General features: G+C 57.3%; 1 protein-coding gene across 6 annotated transcripts in view; it reads right to left on the reverse strand.

Annotated features, from left to right (window-relative positions):
* Positions 1-19172, reverse strand: part of ATP2A3 (ATPase sarcoplasmic/endoplasmic reticulum Ca2+ transporting 3) — a 34221-nt gene extending 15049 nt beyond the window's left edge. For 2 of the 6 annotated variants that reach the window (XM_005220220.5, XM_024979979.2), the window contains exons 1-12: positions 18912-19172; positions 9053-9070; positions 8720-8802; positions 6863-6967; positions 6541-6679; positions 6200-6280; positions 5864-5949; positions 3630-4094; positions 2714-2802; positions 2440-2542; positions 1258-1389; positions 732-857 (exon numbers count right to left, since the gene is read on the reverse strand). In XM_005220220.5, the coding sequence (XP_005220277.1) occupies positions 732-857; positions 1258-1389; positions 2440-2542; positions 2714-2802; positions 3630-4094; positions 5864-5949; positions 6200-6280; positions 6541-6679; positions 6863-6967; positions 8720-8802; positions 9053-9070; positions 18912-19029 (1545 nt within the window). In that variant the 5' untranslated portion in view covers positions 19030-19172. Of the gene's footprint in view, positions 1-731; positions 858-1257; positions 1390-2439; positions 2543-2713; positions 2803-3629; positions 4095-5863; positions 5950-6199; positions 6281-6540; positions 6680-6862; positions 6968-8719; positions 8803-9052; positions 9071-9300; positions 12314-18911 lie in introns of those variants that run through there. The other 4 variants (NM_001114154.3, XM_024979977.2, XM_059877952.1 and 1 more) reach the window with 4 other exon arrangements.
* Between the last annotated feature and the right edge of the window lie 237 nt (positions 19173-19409).

Raw genomic sequence — 19409 nt, forward strand, 5'->3', positions numbered from 1 at the left:
TTCCTGCAGTGAAAGTGTAGAGTCTCAACCACTGAAATGTCAGGGAAGTCCCTTGATATATATACATACACACAATATATATATACAGCATATATATATATATAGTCAAACACTGGGTATTTTAAGAAACCCAAACTCCCAATACAGAAGCTTTTTGTTTTAAAACAGGTTTAAACCCCCCACTGCAGGTTTTAAAACAGATTTTAAAGATTTTGCTTTACTCTGACTCCTACTTCATACTCAAAATCAGTGACAGGAAGGACTATGGATGAGAGTCTGGATGGAGCTGTTTCCTTTCCTCCTTAGGACTGTTTCCAAGACACAAAGCACCAAGTGTGGACACCAACCACGTCAACAGTCCCCATCAGAAGCAAAAGGGCTCCTGAGACAGTCCAGCCTGACCCGCTATTCAGACAGGGACCCAAGGCCCACGTGGGAGACGGTGGCCCCGAGGTCACGCAGCAAGGCCGTGCCTCTCAGATCAGACCTGGGACCACAGGGAGGGGCAGGCCTCAGCATCTGGCCCGGGTTTTACCTGCCCGACACCGGGTCCCCCTCCCAGTTCCCCGTGGCAGGCTGACCACCCTCATTCCAGAGGCATCCCTTTGCCGAGGGTCTCCCACCTCCCCCAGTGTCCCACGGCTGCAGGCTCTGGCTCGTCAGAGGACTGGAGAGCAGGCCCCCGGGGACTCCAGGTGTGCAGAGGCCCCAGGCCGGTCAGGCAGGCCCACCTTCACAAACATTTTGCTGCCCTGGGCCACCAGGCCAGGGCGGGTGGGCGTGCAGTACACTGACATGGACTTCCGGTCTCGGGAGAACTCCAGGGTGAATTCCTTCTGCATCAGCTGCTTGATGACCTGCGGGGCCCGGGTGGGTCAAGGCGTGAGGGGCAGGGCCAGCGATCCTGGCTGCTTCCTCGCCAGCTGCTCGACCCCGTGAAGAGCCTCTTGCTCCCTACACGGTGGTGAATCTATCCTCCTCTAACCCCAACATTCAAGGCCTCCATCTCCCTCTCCAGCCCCAGAAATGCCCCAAAGTTGCCATTTCCTGACGAGGCTGGGTAATTTCTGACTCCAAGTCCTTGCCCACACTCAGCTGTTCCTCTCTTTTTTCCCTAGACCAGTCTTACTAGGTAGGCATCTGAGGTCCTTCTTCCTCCCAGAAGCCTCCCAGGACTTCCTTCCCCCCTCTCCCTTCTCCCGATGCCCCAGAAGCCCCAGCCACACGGACTGTGGCCAAGGCCCCCATGCTGCTCACCGCGTTGCAGGCGCCAGCTCGTTCCACCCGGGAGAGAGTCTGCAGGTCCGTGTCAAAAACATTCATCTTCTCCACCAGGCATGTCAGGGCCGTCTCCGTGGCCTCTCCCACCTTCTCATACACACCCTTGGCCTAGAGGGGCCCAGGTACAGGGAGTCAGGGTCGGGGCAGCCCCCGGTCTCACCTCCCATTCACCGCCTGAGCCTTGGAGCTCCCAGGCGCTCCTGCTTCCCTCCCTCTTCTCTCCCTGAGGCCTCATATGCCCCTGCCTCCAGCACTCTTCATAGGCTCACAACAGCCAGTGCCCACCCAGGCCACTGCTACCTCCCTCTTGAGCCCCATGCCCACTCATGCAGTTGCTGCCCGTTGGGCTTGATTCCCTTCCGACCCTCAGTCTACCTCCATCTCTCTGTATGTGCCACTCCAGTGACTGTTCCGGCCAAAATGGCAGCTAGAAGCTACCTGAGCTCCTCCCTCTTTCACCTAACTGGTCACCAAGTCCCAGGATTTTGGCTCCAAACTCTCTCCAACCCATGCCTACTCCCCTCTTCCTGAAGCCCCAGCCAGGACTCAGCTGACATTTCTCGGGCCCAGATGACCACACAGGGCTCCCTGGCCCTGGTCTTGCCCAGTCTGTTCTGTCCTCCACACTGAGACTTAGGTGATCTTCTGTGAATGCAGATCTGACCATATCACTCCCCTGCTCTATACCCTTTGCTATCTGTCTGCTGCCCTCAGCTGGGCATCAGACTGACTTGGTCTGGCCAAGTGCCCCCATTCAGGGGCAAAAAGCCTCCCGTGTGCACCATGCTTCTGCTCCAGCCACAAGGAAGAGTTCACTGCCTAGATCACATCAGGTTATAGTGGCCTGTGGACCGTTTCTGGGCTGTGCCTTTTGCTTTAAACACTTCCTAGTGTTTGTCCCCTACACCTCTTCTCCCAGGCATCCCTGGCCTTTCTGCCTTTTACATTACAGTCCCCCACAGCCCAAGAGCCCCAGAGCAAGGTTCTAAAGCCAAACCGAGGAAGAAGCGGGGAGCAGTGTGGATGGCAGTGCTCCTGGGGTGTGGCACTCCCAAGCGGCAGGGACTTCCAATCCTGGGAGCTTGGATACTCTGGGAGAAAGGTCTGTTCTGAGCACCTGGATACTAGGGAAGTCACTGAAAGTGGGTAGGGACCCACCTCGTTGTAGTCCAGTGCTGAATCATTGCACAGGGCACAGATGGTCGCCAGCTCCACCAGCCCATCAAACTGCCCGCAGCGCACTCGCCGCTCTCCCTGACGCCTGTGGAGCCAGAGGGTCAGAACTGGGTTCTTGGCCCCGCCCCTGGGCGATGCCCAGTATGTTGGCCGCGCCCCCAGGAGGCCTCACCAATGACAACTCTCAACAGTTGTCCTACGTAGCCCCGCCCACCCGTAAACCCCGCCCACCCGTGCCCCTCCGCCGAGCACTCACACTTCGCCTTCCGGGGCATACGTGGTGCCCGAGATGGTGAACTCGTGCAAACGGCAGGTACCCGTTCCGGCCTCAGCTACCACGAACATCTGGGGGGCACAAGGGTGTGCTCATGTTTTTCAAACTCTTGTTTCATTATCCTTAGTAGGACTGTTCAAATGAAGTCTTACTAGGGATTCTAGCAGGTCAGGGGCTGCAGGGCAGCAAAGCAAGCTGGTGCCCCCACCCCTGCGGCAGCCTCTGGTGCACTTCTGTGGGGGACTAAGGTCTCAGACACAGAGCGTGGGTTTCCAGGGTTTTATGGGAGCAGGGGTGGGAGGAGTGATCAGGGGGCCTGGGAGAATGGGAAACCCACAGCCTTCAGCAGCAGCCCAGCCACTCCTCTACCCCAGAGACCTGCTGGAGTCTCAGCCAGACTCCCTGGAGCATGTGGGCAGCAGCCCAGGATCTGGGATCGAGTGCCAAGGAATGAATAATTCCTGCCTGGGCCCTTCCCAGGTCACTGGAGCTGGTGTATCGGGTGACAGGCACTGACCACAGAGTGTCATGGTGGAGCAGGATTAAAACCTGGGTCCAGGCCCGGCTTGGCTTGGATGCCCAGGCTGTACTTGACCCTCCCCTATTTCCATTATGGTCACCTGGCAGGGCTTGCACACCCAAACTTCAGACGAGGAAACTGAGGTTCACAGATGGCCTGCGAGGCCTGCCAGGACCCTACAGAGTGACACATGTGTCCAAATGATGCATGTCCAACCAGGCTTTGCTGCTCTGCCCCAGGAAAACCTGGATCTGCTTCCCACCATGGGACAGCACCCATATTCTCTCCTCCATCTCTGGAGTCGGGGAGTGGCCCAGAGAGGTAGCCCAGCCTGCCGAGCATCACACAGCAACACCCAAGCTGGCTGCAGCCACTCACCCGGCAGACCGACATCTGATTGGTGGTGAGCGTGCCTGTCTTGTCCGAGCAGATGACTGAGGTGCAGCCCAGAGTCTCCACAGAGGGCAGGCTCCGCACAATGGCGTTCTTGCGGGCCATCCGCCGCGTGCCCAGTGCTAGGCAAGTAGTGATGACAGCCGGTAGGCCCTCGGGGATGGCAGCCACAGCCAGGGCCACAGCGATCTTGAAGTAGTAGACAGCACCTCGAAGCCAGGAGCCGCCGTGGGCAGGGTCGGCAAAGTGCCCGATGTTAATGACCCACACGGCCATGCAGATCACGGAGATGGCACGAGACAGCTGCTGCCCAAACTCGTCCAGCTTCTGCTGCAAGGGCGTCCGCTCTGGCTCCACGGCGGCCATCTGACTGCGGATCTTACCCAGCTCAGTGTGCAGGCCTGTGGCCACTGCCACACCCACTGCCTTGCCTGATGCAATGTTGGTGCCCTGGCCGAGGGAGGGGATAAGCAAAGGGGCTGGTTGGCACCTCAGTAGGGGACCAGGACCCCTGACCCCTTCAGGCTGGGATTAGGGCTCGCTTCCTGCTCCTTGGCTTTCTCTTTCTCCATGTCACTTAGTGCTCCCAGACAGATGCAGCTATGTAGTCTTGAGTTACGACTGTCATCGCCTTGACAGTGTCAGCTCTATGCAGGCAGGGACTTGGTTTGGTGCCACATTCCCAGTGCCAGCATGGGGTCTGGCACAGAGGCAGCAACAGCTGATATTGACAGCACAGCATAGCACCAACCCATTAAAATGAGGTTCATACACAACCAAAACAGCCACACAGGGGTGCTGCTGTGATCTCAGGTAAACAGTTTTAAACAGTATTTACTGAAGAATCAAGAAAATCTGAGCTTAAGTACATCCATTCCCAAGGCCCCAGTAAGATCCCCAAGCCCTGATGCAAGGGCTGGCCAGCATGAGCCTCCGTGTCCTCCTGTAAAATGGTCCAGCAGAGGCGAGAGAAACAGCTGTTAAGGGGAGGCTCATAACTCATCCCCTTCAGATGGGTGCCCTGTGCCAAGGCTGGAGAGGTGGGTGCTGGCAGCTTCAGTATCTCTTCTGCCCTGAGCCATGCAGCTCCTGCCCCCACGTACAGGCCCCTCTGCTAAGGAAGGGCTTCCCAGATGGCACTAGTGGTAAAGAATCTGCTTGCAATGCAGAAGACCCAGGTTTGACTCCTGGATGAGAAAGATCCCCTGGAAGAGGAAATGGCACCCCTCTCCAGTATTCTTGCCTGGGAAATCTCATGGACAGAGGAGCCTGGCGGGCTACAGTCCAGGGGGTCGCAAAGAGTCGGACACGACTGAGCGACTAAACATGCATGCACTGCCAAGGAAATGACCTGCAGTTAGCCAGAGCGCCCTCCTTAGAAAGTTTCCTGTGACAGCTGCTGATGCCTGGGTGTGCCCCTTGGTGTCCCCTCCCCACCCAAAGCAGCTTATCCAAGGCTTCCGTGCACCTTGGCGGGGCACTCCCCTCAAGCAGAGCTGCAGGTGAATATCACTTTCTCCCTTTCTGTTCACTTCTGGGGACACTTTATAACTTAGCACCCAGGGCCACTGCCAATCGGCTCGACCCCTCGTTGTGGCCTCTGTGCTCGGCTTCAGGCTGTTACCAGGCAGCCCATGAACATCACCGGTTAGGTCTCTGTGGGGCCACAGGGGCTGATCCCTTCCCCCAGAGCTGAACCCCATCACTGTCCCTGGGCAGACACTCTCCCTGGTGTCTTGTCTTAGGGATCAGTTTTCTTATCTGAGAAATGAATGGTTCCTGACATTCTCTACCATTCTGGCAATGCTCCTCTCTCTAGAGGATTCTGCTGAGTGACTATACACAGGCTCTGTCCCTCTCCAGCTTAAAGCAGGATAAGCCTAGCAGGTAGGAGAAAAACTCTGGAATCAGATGGCTGAGTTCACATCCCAGCTCTGCCGCTCACTGGCTGTGTGACCTTGGGAAACTTACTTAACCTCTCGGTGCCTGTTTCCTTGCTGGAAAATGCAGACAAGTATACTTATTTCAAAGGCGATCCAAGCATAAAATAAATACATACAGGTAAAGGTCTTAGAACAGGGCCAAGCACACAGCTCCACTAAACATAACTATTATTATCACCAGAAATTTTCACGTATTCTCAATGATTGTGAGGTTCTTTCCCATAGGGCTCTATCTGATTCATCTAAATGTTATTATTTTTATTATAAGACACTTACAGAAAACAGCATGTTCTTCTTGTCCTGGTTGACAGCTCTGGGGTCCGGGATGGCGTCTGTGTGCTTGGTCACAGACACAGATTCACCTGGATGTAGAATCAGAAATGAGAAGCCCGGGACTTCCCTGGTGGTCCAGCGACTGAGACTCCACACTCCCCTTTGCAGGGTGCCTGAGTTCAGTCCCTGGTCGGGGTACTAGATCCCACGTGCCGCAAGTAAAGATCAAAATCACAACTAAGACCCAGTGTAGACAAATACATACACACATACATATTTTAAAAAAGAAACAACAAGCCCCGTGTGAAGTCCTCCCATCCCCGGGCCTCTGGACCTCACCGGTCAGGATGGACTGGTCCACTCTCAGCGTGGTGGACTTGATGTCAATGAGACGGAGGTCGGCGGGCACTTTGTCTCCCACTGTGGAGGGAGAACGGCTTGGCTGAGTGTGGCTCTGGGCACCCCTTCCCAGGAAAGCCTGCAGGGCTCCCAGAAGCCAAGGCCAGGGCTGGCAGGCAGGCCTGAGCTGTCCCCTGGCTTACAGTCCCTTTATTCATCCAATGAGGTTCTGGCTAAAGAGCTGTAGAGGGATCCAACAGCCCCCCTCTACAACATACAGTCAGAAAGAGAAGAGTGGGCTCATTAGCATCTTATAATGCAAGGAGAATACCCCGAAGCACCTGCCACTTCCACGATGTCTCCAGGGACGATGTCCCGGGCAAGGATGCGTTGCACACCCTTTCGGTCCGCGCGGATCACCTTGCCCATCTCAGGCTCATACTCCTTGAGGGCCTCGATGGCACTCTCCGCGTTGCGTTCCTGCAGAGGCAGGAAGGCTATCTATCTCTGCTGGCCCTAGCAAGCCACCCCCTTGGAAGGACACCCCTTGGGGCCTGGGATGGATCTGGAAGCAGAAGGACCTGCAGGGTTCCAGGACCAGGTGAAGGTGACACCTAGCAGCTGGGAGACCCCAGGATGCAGCCGCACCCCCAAGTCTCCCACCTGCCATACGCCCACAATCGCATTGGCCACAAGGATCAGCATGATGACCAGGGGCTCCACAAAGGCTGTCGTGGTCTCCTCGCCCTCCTCAAACCAGGCCAGGACCTGTCGGGATCAGAGCTGGTGAGTGGCAGCTATGCCATGAGCCAGGGTCTGCCTGCCATTTCCTCTGTACTCTGGGTCCGTCTACTCCCGTTTGGGAGAAAGTACCCCTGGGGAGCCCTGGATTTGGAGAGGTCTGCTTTCAGAAGGCCTTGGCTTGGTTACTACTACCTCCAGGTAGTGACCGCCACAGCCCACGTCCCACCCCACCCACTCTCAGGGTCATGGGGCCACTGTTGGCTTGACTGTGGTTCTCCAAGTGTGGGGCCCAGACCAGCAGCAGCATCACCTAGGAACCTGTTAGAAATGCAAATTCCTGGGGTCCATCCCAGACCTGCTGAGTCAGAAACTGGGGTGGACCCCAGCAGTCTGTGTTACAATATCAGGTTCATGGCCCTGTGCTCAGAGGACCATGGTAAGAGGACCAGCCAGAGCCCAGGCCTGGAGGCGGGAGACCTCGTTCCAGTCTGTTCCCACCTCCTGGCCCAAGTGGGTACTTGTCATCCTCTCCAGGCCTCCATGTGTCCATCTGTTCTGAGCAGGGGGTACCAGAACCCTTTTGGCTTAGCTGTAGGAGTCCTCAATTTCCAAAGGACAGTGAGTGGCCAGGATAGTCAGACTGAGCTGGCTGGGCCCCTGCCGGCTGGAGGGCAGGGCTGGGAGCAGGAGTGACAACCACCTTCTGGACTCCATTCCCTGCATGACCCTTGGGTCTCTGCTGCTCAGCCACCAATGCCCCGCTCCCCACCGCTCCACCCTGGGCCCATGGCCCTGTGGGTCCAGAAGGAGTCTAGGCTGAGGACATGGTGGGCAGCAATCGGGAGCAGCAGCCAGGAGGCAGCTGCGGGAGGTTGAGGTCTGAAGTCTCTCTGAGGAGCCATGGAAGGTACTGCATGCGCTCTCAGCCCGGGGGATTCGCCCCCCAGGGACATTTGGCAACATCTGTAGACTTGACTGTCACAACCATGCTAATGGCATCTGGTGGGCAGAGGCCAGGGATGCTGCTCAACACTCTACAGTACACAGGACGGTCCCTGCTACAGAGAACTGTCTGGTCCAAGAAGCCAACGGTGCTGATGCTAAGAAACCCTGCACCAAGGCAGGGAGGGGTGGGGTCAGAGGTGCTTTTGCAGGCTCACTCTGAAAACCAGGCTGGAAGAGGGGCTGGAGGGAACAGAGAGCTGGGAGTTCACTGTGGGGGCTGCAACGGTTTGGGCGAAGAATTGATGCTTTCAAACTGTGGTGCTAGAGAAGACTCTTGAGAGTCCCTTGGACTGCAAGGACATTAAACCAGTCAATCCCAAAGGAAATCAACCCTGAATATTCACTGGAGCAGCTTCAGCTACTATTCACAATCTCCAATATTTTGGCCACTTGATGCGAAGAGCCAACTCATTGGAAAAGACCCTGATGCTGGGAAAGATTGAAGGCAGGAGGAGAATGGGGTGACAGAGGATGAGATGGTTGGATGGCATCACCAACTCAATGGACATGAATTTGAGCAAACTGGGAGATATTATCGAAGGATAGTGAAGCCTGGCATGCTGCAGTTCATGGGGTCTCGAAGAATCAGACACGACAACGGAGCGTGTCTGACTCACGACTGAGCGACTGACAACAAAGGGGGTGGATAGGGGCCCGGGGATGCCCACAGCTGAGAGGATAGCCCTGTGGCTCAGAGCCTGGGCCACTGAGCACTGCCTGGACCCGCTCCCCGGCCCAGGCTGCCTGATGCCGTGGGTAAGGGCTACTTACGAAAGAGACCAGGGCGGCCAGCAGCAGGATTCGAACCAGGAGGTCCTCGAACTGTTCCAGCACGAGCTCCCACAGGGACTTCCCTGGGAATGGGAGCGCCACATAAGGGCTGGGCTCCTGACCGACTGCCCGATCGAGTCCATGCGGAGCTGCGGTGGCCCAGTCCCTCCCTCCCATTTGAAGGGGGAGAACCCGAGGCCCTGAGAGGCACAGATGGGCAACGCTGGGGGCTCAGCCAGGCCCCACCGCCGGGGAGGGGAGGACACAGCCTGACGGTGGCTGGCCCGGGGTGCCATCTGGTGCCCTTGCAGGCCGCCCCGGCCCCAGCCTCACCTTCCTCGGTCGGGAGTTCTGCAGGATCCAGGCAGCCAAAGGAGCCATGAGGAGACAGAAATGACTGGGTTACTAAGCAGAGTCTGAGCAGTCCCCTCCCTGTGGTGCCCACCAGAACCCCCACGATGGGCAGGACACATTCCCCCCAGGTCTTTGAGGTCACAGAACACATGGTTTGTGCCTGGATACTTTTACATCCCTCCCCCACCTGACTCTGGTGGAGGATGGCCTGCTGTGACCTGACTCACCCTGGGACAAAAACCGAGCCATCCTCCTCCATTGCACAGAAGGGAAACTGAGACCTGGAGATGGGAACCCTGAGGTCACATCAGGGTAGAGTTGGTAGTTCTCAGGGCTCCCTGCACTGCCCTTTCTCAGATGCCCACCCAGTCCCATTCAATGTTCCCCTACCCACGGGGTACCCCTAACCACAATGTCCCGTTCAAATTGAGAAAACTGGCTCAGGCCACCTCTGACACACCTGCTTCTCCAGGACCAAGGGGACAAGGCCCGCAGCACTGCCCACCCCACCCAGGGCTCCCTGGGCATGACCTCAGCAGGCAGCGCCACGGGCTTCAATTCCTGGAGGCTGAATGTCAGCTTGGTCCCTTCCAGCGCCCCGCTCCAGCAGGCTCAGAGAGGACCCAGCCAGCCTGCCGAGGCCCAGACCCACAGAATATTTTGAAGAACCACGTCTCCAAACACCACAAGGACCTGCTGTGCCTTTACAGGCTCCACTTTCATCTCCTTCAGGTCCCAAAGCACCCATGTTACAGGTGGAGCTGGCTGCCCCAGTAACTGAGTCCAGGAATCTTCCCAACAGCCTAAAGGGGAGGTAAGTGGGGAAGCCGACCCCGTCTTGCAGGTGCAAGAACTGAGGTCCAGAGTGGATGCGTGGCTTGAACAAGGTCACACAGCAAGCAGGGGTGTTTGTGGGTCTGAGGAAAGGGACCCTGGAAGGGCTTCTCCCTCCTCCTGCCGATCTCAGGACCTGCCCAGGGCTGTCTGAGGGCTCTCTCAGACCAAGCCTAACTGACCCTTGTCTCCTTTTCTCTGGTACTATTCCCAGGACAATCCCTGGGCCAGCAGCATCGGGGTCACCCGGGAGCTTGTTAGCAATGCAGAACCCAAGGCCCCCCCAGGCGGCTCTTCCTCCCTCCTCCTCGCTGACATGGGTCTTTGCCTCTGCCTACCTGCTTTCAGCTCAAGCACCAGCCGGCATTTTTTCCCACGGGCGCCCCCTACCCTGACCACCTGTTTGGAAGGTCTGGGGTCTGCACCTGGCAGCTGGACCATGGGGAGTACTGAGCAGCCCACTGGGCTGCAGGAATCCAGGAGGAAAACATAACCTAAAAATACACTTTCTAGCATTTTTCTCCAAAGTCCTATTTTAGGCAACAGCTGACATTTTCCGTGGAAAATGTAATCTCCAGTGTCCTGAGTTGAGATTAAAATCAAACAGACTTTTTCCTTCTGATCTATTTAGCTAAAGTGAACAGGAAAGGCAGGAGAGAGGGCCAGCCCTGGTTTCTGGGCCAATTCTCCAATGGAGCAGGGTCTTTTAGAGGTCATCTCAGCCATGCCCCAGCCTCGGAGTACACGTCAGCCTGCTTCTGCCATGCTAAACCCAGGAGTTTCCTCAACTCCTCAACCTCTGCAGGTGTCTTCAGGATTCCTGACCTAAGGAAGAGTTTATCTGTAAGTCTCACCCGAATCCCTCCCTCTGTCTACCTAGCCCCTCCCTCTGCTGGCGTGTAGCCTCGAAGCCACCATATTCCTCAGGGCATTTTTTCCGGATAGGGGCGAGGCCTGGGGTTGGGAAACCTGTTCCAGAACATACCAGCTCTAGTGAGTGAAGTTGCTCAGTCATGTCCAACTCTTTGCAACCCCATGGACTATAGTCTACCAGGCTCCTCTGTCCATGGAATTTTCCAGGCAAGAGTACTGGAGTGGGTTGCCATTTCCTTCTCCAGGCGATCTTCCTGAGCCAGGTATTGAACCTGGGTCTCCCGCATTGCAGACAGACACTGTATCATCTGAGACACCTGTGAAGCAGCCACCAGCTCCAGTCCCCACTGCAAACTGCCCTCCACCTGCTGGTCTCACCGGGTCTCCTCCCTCTCTCCTTCCACCTGACTGTCCCCTTCTGCTGACTCACAGCCCGATCCAAGGTCCACTCTTGGTGTCGTTATCACGCTGTTCCCCCGGGGCTTCTCATTCTCCCCACCTTGTGGACACACAATAGGACTGTACGTCCCATCTTCCTGTTCGAGTTGCAAAAAGAAGGATGTGTGTTAGTTTGGGCTGGAATGTAGAACTGTTGGAGAATGGCACTGTCCAGTGGAACTTCCTGCGGTGATGGAAAAGTCCTACAGCCATGCTGTCTGATACGGTAGCCACCGGCCACATGGAGCTATTGAGCACTGGGAATGTAGCTAGTGTGACTAAGTAGCTACATTTTATTTCTTTATTATTATTTTAAAATATTTAATTATTTGGCTGTGCCAGGTCTTGGCTGCAGCATGTGGGATCTTCCATCTTCACTGTGGCATGTGGAATCCAGTTCCTTGACGAGGGATCAAACTTGGGCCCCCTGCGTTGGCAGCCGAGTCTTATGACACTGGACCGCCGGGAAAGTCCCAGTAGGTATATTTTAAATTAATTTTCATTCACTGAAACTCAAACAGCCACACAAGGCTAGCGGCTGCCCCAGTGGACAGCACAGTCTGGAGCTCTCTGACCCTCTGCTACAGCAACCAGGACCTGTGTGACGGTATCTGCTTTGTGAACCTGAGTCACAGAGTCAGGAGACAACGAGCTGCACGGAGGTGTGCTCGTACAGTGTGAGCAAGAGATGACCTGAATTGTTTCAATTCAATTCACTGAAACTGGGGGGTTGTAATGCAGGATAACCCGGCTGATCTTAACCAATGCCCTCTTCTCCCCAGACCTGGCCTCTACCAGGGTAGAGCAAGGCATCCCTTCCACTCCCACCCCCTGCTCCTAGGGCAGGCTCAGTAAGCCATGAGGTCACCGCAGATGCCCCGGCCATCCATGCAGGAGGGCCCATCCCTGCTCCTGAAGTGCAAGCGCTTCCAGTCCTGCCTGAGCAGCTGGCTCTCTGGGGGGCCCTGGGCCTCATTTGGAAGATAGAGTACCACCCCCACCCTGCAGGGCTACTATGTGAATGAGCATTATTATCATTATTGAGTCACAGTTATTAAGCACCTGCTGCTGCTGCTAAGTCACTTCAGTCATGTCCGACTCTGTGTGACCCCAGAGATGGCAGCCCACCAGGCTCCCCCATCCCTGGGATTCTCCAGGCAAGATCACTGGAGTGGGTTGCCATTTCCTTCTCCAATGCATGAAAGTGAAGTCGCTCAGTCGTGTCCGACTCCTAGTGACCCCATGGACTGCAGCCTACCAGGCTCCTCTGTCCATGGGATTTGCCAGGCAAGAGTACTGGAGTGGGGTGCCATTGCCTTCTCCGTATTAAGCACCTACTATATGTCCTTGCCTGGAGAATCCCAGGGACAGGGGAGCCTGTTGGGCTGCCGTCTCTGGGGTGACACAGAGTCGGACACGACTGAAGCGACTTAGCAGCAACAGCAGCATATACCAAAGAACTTCCCAGGTGGCGCTAGTGGTAAAGAATCCACCTGCTAATGCCCGAGAGGCAACAGCTGTGGGTTCGATCTCTGGATTGGGAAGACACCCTAAAGAAGGAAATGGCATCCCACTCCAGTATTCCTGCCTGGAAAATTCCATGGACAGAGGAGTCTGGCGGGCTACAGTCCACGGGGCCACAAAGAATCGGACACGACTGAGCGACTGAGCACTCATACCACGCAGTGTGCCACATGCCTACTTCGTCTACGGAGATGAACGGTGGCACGCTGTGCGCCTAACACACGAGAAGGTGCTCCGCAGGCAGGATAATCACCTCCTTGTGTGCACTACTCTCTGGTGATTCTCAAACAAGCCAGCAAAGAGGATATGATTATTATTCCCATTTTACCGAGTAGAAGCACAGAGAGGTTGAGTGCCTACCTAGTTCATGGTCACACAGCTGGGAAGTGGCAGGGAAGGGTTTTGAGCTCGGGCAGTTTGGCTCTCGAACCCATGCTCTGGCCCTCTTGCACTCACTCCTAGACTGTCCTGCCTTCCCACCGCAGTGGTCCCCGAGCCTCCCCCAGTCAAGATCACCTAAAGGATCATAATCTCCCATGTTCTGACTTGGGCTGGGAGCCATCGTCAGCTGGCCCTTCCAAGGAGAACGGCCCATCTCCTGATGCCATCCCCCAAGCCTCACGGGCCAAGACAGAAACAAGAGGTGCCGCCCCTCCCAGACCCCTGCTGGGCCAATCCGGGGGCATATAACTCCCCCCAGTATTGCCTGAATCGTTCATACGGTGGCCTCTCCTGACAAAACCCTGCTCTGGGTAACTGTTGCCAGACTAAATCAGCCCCTGTCCACAGATACCCGACGCGGGGCTGGCCTGTAGGGTCCTGGGATGTGATCAGAGAAACTGCAGCTGAGAGCACAGAGTCTGGTCCAAGGACTGGAATTCAAATCCTATTATCTCGGTAGTTCTGTGACCATGGGCAAGTCACTTTAAGCCTGGATGTGCCTCAGTTTCCCCATCTGGAAAATGACGATAGTAAGAGCAACCACCTCATGAGGCTGCGTAACACGCATGAAGCACAGTGCGTGTGAATGTTCAGTAGACCTTAGCCATGACAACGGTGCACAGAAGTTCCCGTGTGCCGAGCAGCTGGGACAGCACCCGGCACACAGCAGGCACTCAATAAAACGGAATGAATGAATGACCCCACCCTGCTCACCGACCTTCCATGGGCCTACAAGATAAAGACCAACCTTCAAGACCTTCCTGGACTCACCTGTCCAGAATCCCTCTCATATCTTAGATGGCCGGCCCTCCCTCCACCCGCCAAGCAAGATGCCTCACGGTTGCCCCTGGTTTTGCCCTGCTCCAAGATTTTGCTTTCACAGTCCCTTCTGTGCAGGGTACCTCCCCATCTCATCGGAACTTCCCAGGAGGGCTTCCTGGAAGAGTCCTCCTCTCTCTGGTCATCAGCGTTGCCTCCTGCTCCAGCATCGGCGTACCTCTAGGGCAGGCAGGGGGTGAGTCATCCCTAGGTCCACCCAGAGCCTCACAGAATCGTTTATTCACTTGCCCCACGGTTCGGCCCTGGGGCCACAGCCCCGAGCCCAGGAGAAGGGAGGTGCAAGGCCAAGACTGCCCCCAGGCTCCGCTCACCACCTGCTCCCTTAATTCCCCCCTTGACTCCTTCCTCCACTGGAAACTGGTATTTCGGCTTCTAAATGTTGGTTCCAGCCAGGTTCCAGCCGGGTGAGGCGAGTGCTCACCAAGGTCTTCCTCAAAGGTAAATTTGCAGAGCAATTAAACTCTCATTTGCAAAGTCAGGGAGAGGCCTAGGCTGGGCAGACCCCACCCCACCCGCCTGGCCTGTCCCTGGTCTCCAGGCCCCACCTGGAGTGGTCAGTCCTACCTGGCTGACCAGGCCCCAGAGGCCAAGTGTTGGCAAGGCAACTGTGTACCCGCAGTGCTGTGGGCAGATGTGCCCATGCCTCAGAGAACTGCTGGTACACGGGCTTGGGGTGCTACAGGGGCAGGGCTGGTGCAGAGGGGCGGGGGGTGGGGTGCCAAGGCTGCCCAACAAAGGTGTGAGAACTAGGGTGAGCCTGAAGGCTCTTCACAGCTGGGAAGCCCCTATAGGGGATCTCAGAGCTGTGTCTCCGCCCTACAGACAACGGGGCCAAGGAAGCGGGTGCCTCGGCTGAGGGCAGGAGATAAGGTCACAGCCAAGTCACCACCGGCAGGAATCTAAATCAAGACCATCCCTCCCATGTGGCAGCCCTGGAGCTCCAGTACCCACTGCACAGATGGCTGAGGCCCAGGAAGGCAGGCGCCTGCCCCCGTCACAGCCCCTCCCCCAGGCCTCTTAAACCAAAACACTGCCCCTTCCCCGCAGAGACCTCCTGGGGCCTCACCTGACCCCTACATCCCTGGGCTCTGGGGTAAAGGCGCTTTGGGGGGTGATGGCCGAACCTAGTCCTGTCTCCTGGACTGTCTCCTGGACAGTCACGTCCAGCAGGAGTGATAGGCAGCCCATCCATGGATACAAGGAGAGCCAAGGGCTCCTAAATATATACAATAAAATGCCCAATAGGATTTGCAAACAGAAAAATGCAAAGGAAGACTGTGAGAGGCCACCTTCTATCAGACTGGCATCTGATAAGGTACTGTGTTGGGGAGGTGGTGGGGAAACAGGCCAACCCGTGCAACTTTATGAAGAAGAGTGCAACAACAGCTGTCAACATTGAATACACACACTTCTTGGACCCAGCAATTCCACTTCTAGGAATCTGTCCTTTGGTGATTTTCACAGTGTGTGAAATGACATGAGGACAAGGATACGCCTTATGTGTGTGATAACAGAGGCTTCGCACAAACCCCAAATCCATGAGAAGCCAGAGGGAAGAAACGCTGGGATGGCCATGTGAAGAAACTCTGCAAAGCCACTAGAAAGCCCAAGGGTGCTCCACGTGGAACCATCCACAAGAGTGACTGTCACAAGGAGAGGAGGGGCAAAAGGCCCTCAAAATCCACTCCCTTTCACGTAAAAACGACCATCGATCACAGATCCAGAGATGTGTGCGCGCAGGATATCTTGGGAAGGAGACACTAGGGCTGCCGGGAGGGGTTCGTGGGGACGGGGCTGGGGAGCATTTACCCTACACCTTAGGGACTTTTTGCATGTGGTGCTGTATGCCCATTTTTATTCAAAAAACAAGTTGAGGGAATTCCCTGGCGGTCCAGTGGTTAGGACTCCACACTCTCACTGCCCAGGGCCTGGGTTCAATCCTTGGTCAGGGAATTAAGATGCCACAAGCCATGGTCAAAACAAACAAAACGAAATCAGTTGAAAGTTTGTAGAAATCCCCCCCGCACACCCCGCCCTGGGCACCTCTGGGACCTGCCGAGAAAGCCGGGCTCACAAGAGGCCAGGAGCCTCCCACTTACTGTCCTGTCGGGGCCTCAGAGGGCACGGCTACATGCCGGGGTGCAGACAGATGGGGGGACAACTCCAGGCACACTCACTGACACCCTCCCCACCTCTCTGCTCAGAGGGCGGGGAGAAGGACCCCGCCCCCTCCTCTGCGGCAGAACTTGCAAACTTTAGGACTTAAGCAAATGACTTCCTGGTGGTTTCTAGCACTAACGACTTTGCAGGTGCAGAGACTTCTGGGGTTGAGGGGACACTAGTCCCTGGGGTGTCCCCCCGCCCCCGCCGGCTTCTGGCCCAGAGCCACACCAGGCTCCTCTCCCGCCACGATAAGGGAGGGCTTGGTGTACGCAAACACTCACAATAACTCTTGTGGCACGGGTCCTATTACAGCCTCACTGACAATGAGCAAATACAGGCACAGAGAAGCAAAGCAATTGGTCCAGGATTGCACGGCTATGAAGGGGCAGAGCTAGGGCCTGAAACCCTGTCAGCCTCACTCCATAGGCCGTGTGGGGCGCCCAGGCTTCCTCCTCAGGCCGGGGCTGGGCCGGGAGGAGAGCCTGAGGCAGGAAGGGGCAACTGGCTCCCTTCTCCTCAGCTCAGGACTTCCAGAGCCCTGGAATGCTTCCTGAGGAAAAAGCCCTCGGAGAAGCCCGAGCGGGGATGGGGGTGGGGTGGTTGGTGCAGGGAGAAGGCGAGCAGAAGGTTCCACTAGCTCCTATCGAGCTGACCCAGCTCTGAGCACAGGCTCCTACTCCAGGGTCCCAGAGTCTGCAGAAACTGTGACCCCCTTGAACAGACAGGAAAAGTGAGACCCAGAGAGGGGCAGGCACCCAGGATTAGCTCCATTTACTGGGTGACCTTAGGTAAGCTGTCAACCTCCTGGTGCCTCAGTTACCCCCTCTGTAAAATGGGGATGACAGCAGTTGTTTTTAGGAAGGAAAGAAGACAAGAGATGAAAAGTGCTAAGACCAGTGCCTGGTACATAGTAAATACTCGGTGAATATTAGCTTTTATTTTTACTACCATCAAAGCACAGAGGAACCAGAGGAGCCCAGGAATAGCCACTCCCCAACTTTTCCTACCACCCTCCCCAAAACACACATCCACCTCTCTGGACCTACACACTGCACTGACATCCTTATCCATCACCAGCCAGGGCACCCTAAAATCCTCTCACCTAAACCAGACAGCATCGGGGAGAACTAAAGGCTCCCTCGTTCTCAGTCAGCTTCCCCTCTTCAGGGAGACATGGGGGCCAGAAAGGAGAGGGTGTTGGCCAGGGTGAGGCAGAGCAACCTCTGTATGGTTCTGGAGAAGGGCTGGGCTCCAGCTTCCTTTGGGAATGAGGACTCTCAAGCGGGAGGCCACACAGAGGAGGCGGTGGAACCCCAGCTCTGCTGCCCTGACCCCCACCCCCAACCATGAGCTGGGGGACCGGCCCGCCTTGCCCTGAACTCCTCCGGCAAGGACACCCTGCCTGCCAAGTCACTAATAGGGGATATTAAATAATATTTATCTCCCTAGTTCCTCCCACAGCTCAACTAAATATAGCAGCTAATTTTTTTGAAAAAGGATTTCTGCTCCAGAAAGATAATATTTATATAAGAGGTGGTTGTCATAAACCAATACAAAACCCAAAGCTCCCTTTCTGACAGCTCTTTGCAATTTTCAAGCCAGCCCTGGGCAGTGAGACACACGGGCCAGAGAACCTCCCCTCTGGCTGGCAGGGAGCCCTGCCAGGGTGAGTCCCCGAGATCTGAAAGGACATGGGTCCAGGCTGCATGCTGGGAATGGAGATGACATTTCTCTCCAGAGCCCTAGGGACTCCGAGCCCTAGGGGTGGACGAAGGGGGCAAAATCCTGACTGGAAGTGACTGGGGGGGGGTGGACCTCTGCATCTTCTACCTTCCCAGGGCCACGTCTGGACAGTACAGGCACTGGCCAGTGCCTCTGGGCCGGGGGAGAATCCCACACGCCACTGAACAGGAGAAAGGATGACACCTTTCCCTCCCAAACAGCAACAGCGCCCAAGGCTGCCTCCGAGACCAGAGATGGGGCAGGCGTGGCTCCAGGTCACCCAGGAAGGAAAGGCCTCCCCAGGCAACTCCCAGTCCGAGGCCTTGAACCTGTCACCCTGCAGGGAGGTGGGTCTCCCGCCTCAGCAGTTCAAAGCCCCCACCACCGACTCCGCCAGCCACATCCGCCCGGGGTGGCAGAAAGAGGAAGACCTGGGGATGGGGGTGGGGGCACCGAAGCTGCCAGCTGACAAGCTGCACCTCCCGGGCGTTTTATTGAGCCCTAGAGAGAGACCCTCGGGGTCAGCTGGGAGGCGGGACCTCAGGGTCTCCGGCTGGTCCCCCTCCAGCTGACCTCGGTGTGCGCACCTGCCGGACTCCGGCGGGCTGCAGCGGCGCGGGGATCCAGCGCACAGCGGCGATGGGGGTGGGCTAGGACCTGCGGGAGTGGACCGCGACCGGGATGGAGGTGGGAACCCCGGAAGGGCCGCACCGGTCCCTGGGCCCGGAGGGAGGAGATCGGGGTGGGGGAGCCAGGCGTCCGGTCTCCGAACCCGGAACCCGCACCTTCTTCCCCGGTGAAGGTGCAGCGCGGCCCCGCCGGGAGCCCCAAAAGCGTCTGCAGAGGTTTCCGGAGCCCTCGCTTCCTGCCCGCCCGCCCGCGGGGGCCGATGGCTGGGAGGGGCGAGGACCACTCCGCGGCCACCTTGCCGGGGTGGGTTGGGGGAGGTCTGAGACCGCGGCGCGCGAGGTCCCCGCTGCCCCCGCCTGGCCCGCGCTCTCACCGTTAGGGCCGTAGCGCTCCCGCGCGCCGGTCACCTGCTCCGCGCTCAGGCCGCCCTCGGCCGTCACCGAGAAGCGGCGCAGCACGTCGGCGGCCGGGAGCAGGTGCGCCTCCTCCATGCCGCCCGCCCGGACGTCTGCGCCGTCGGCACAGTGGGGGCCGCCTCTCCGAGGGGCTACTGCGCGGGACGTGGGGGACTCGGACCCCGACGGGCGCCGCGCGAGGCCATGACCGCGCTGGGACCGTCCCCGACGGCAGTGGCGGCAGCGGCCGGGGCCCCCGCCAGGATGCTGCGCCCCGGGCGCCCTCCCCGGGGCGGGGCGGCGCGGGGCCCGCCCCCGCACTCACACCCCTTCCGGCCGCCCTCGGAGCCCTCCGCCCCGCCCCCGCAGCGCCCCGGGGCGCGGAGGCCGGGCCACCCGCCCATTCTGCAGAAGGGGGAACTGAGGCCGCCCACGCGGAACGCACAGAGCTTGGGGGAGCCGAGGGCTCGAGGTCC

Source organism: Bos taurus, chromosome 19 (assembly GCF_002263795.3).
Source record: "Bos taurus isolate L1 Dominette 01449 registration number 42190680 breed Hereford chromosome 19, ARS-UCD2.0, whole genome shotgun sequence".
Classification (NCBI taxonomy): domain Eukaryota; kingdom Metazoa; phylum Chordata; class Mammalia; order Artiodactyla; family Bovidae; genus Bos; species Bos taurus.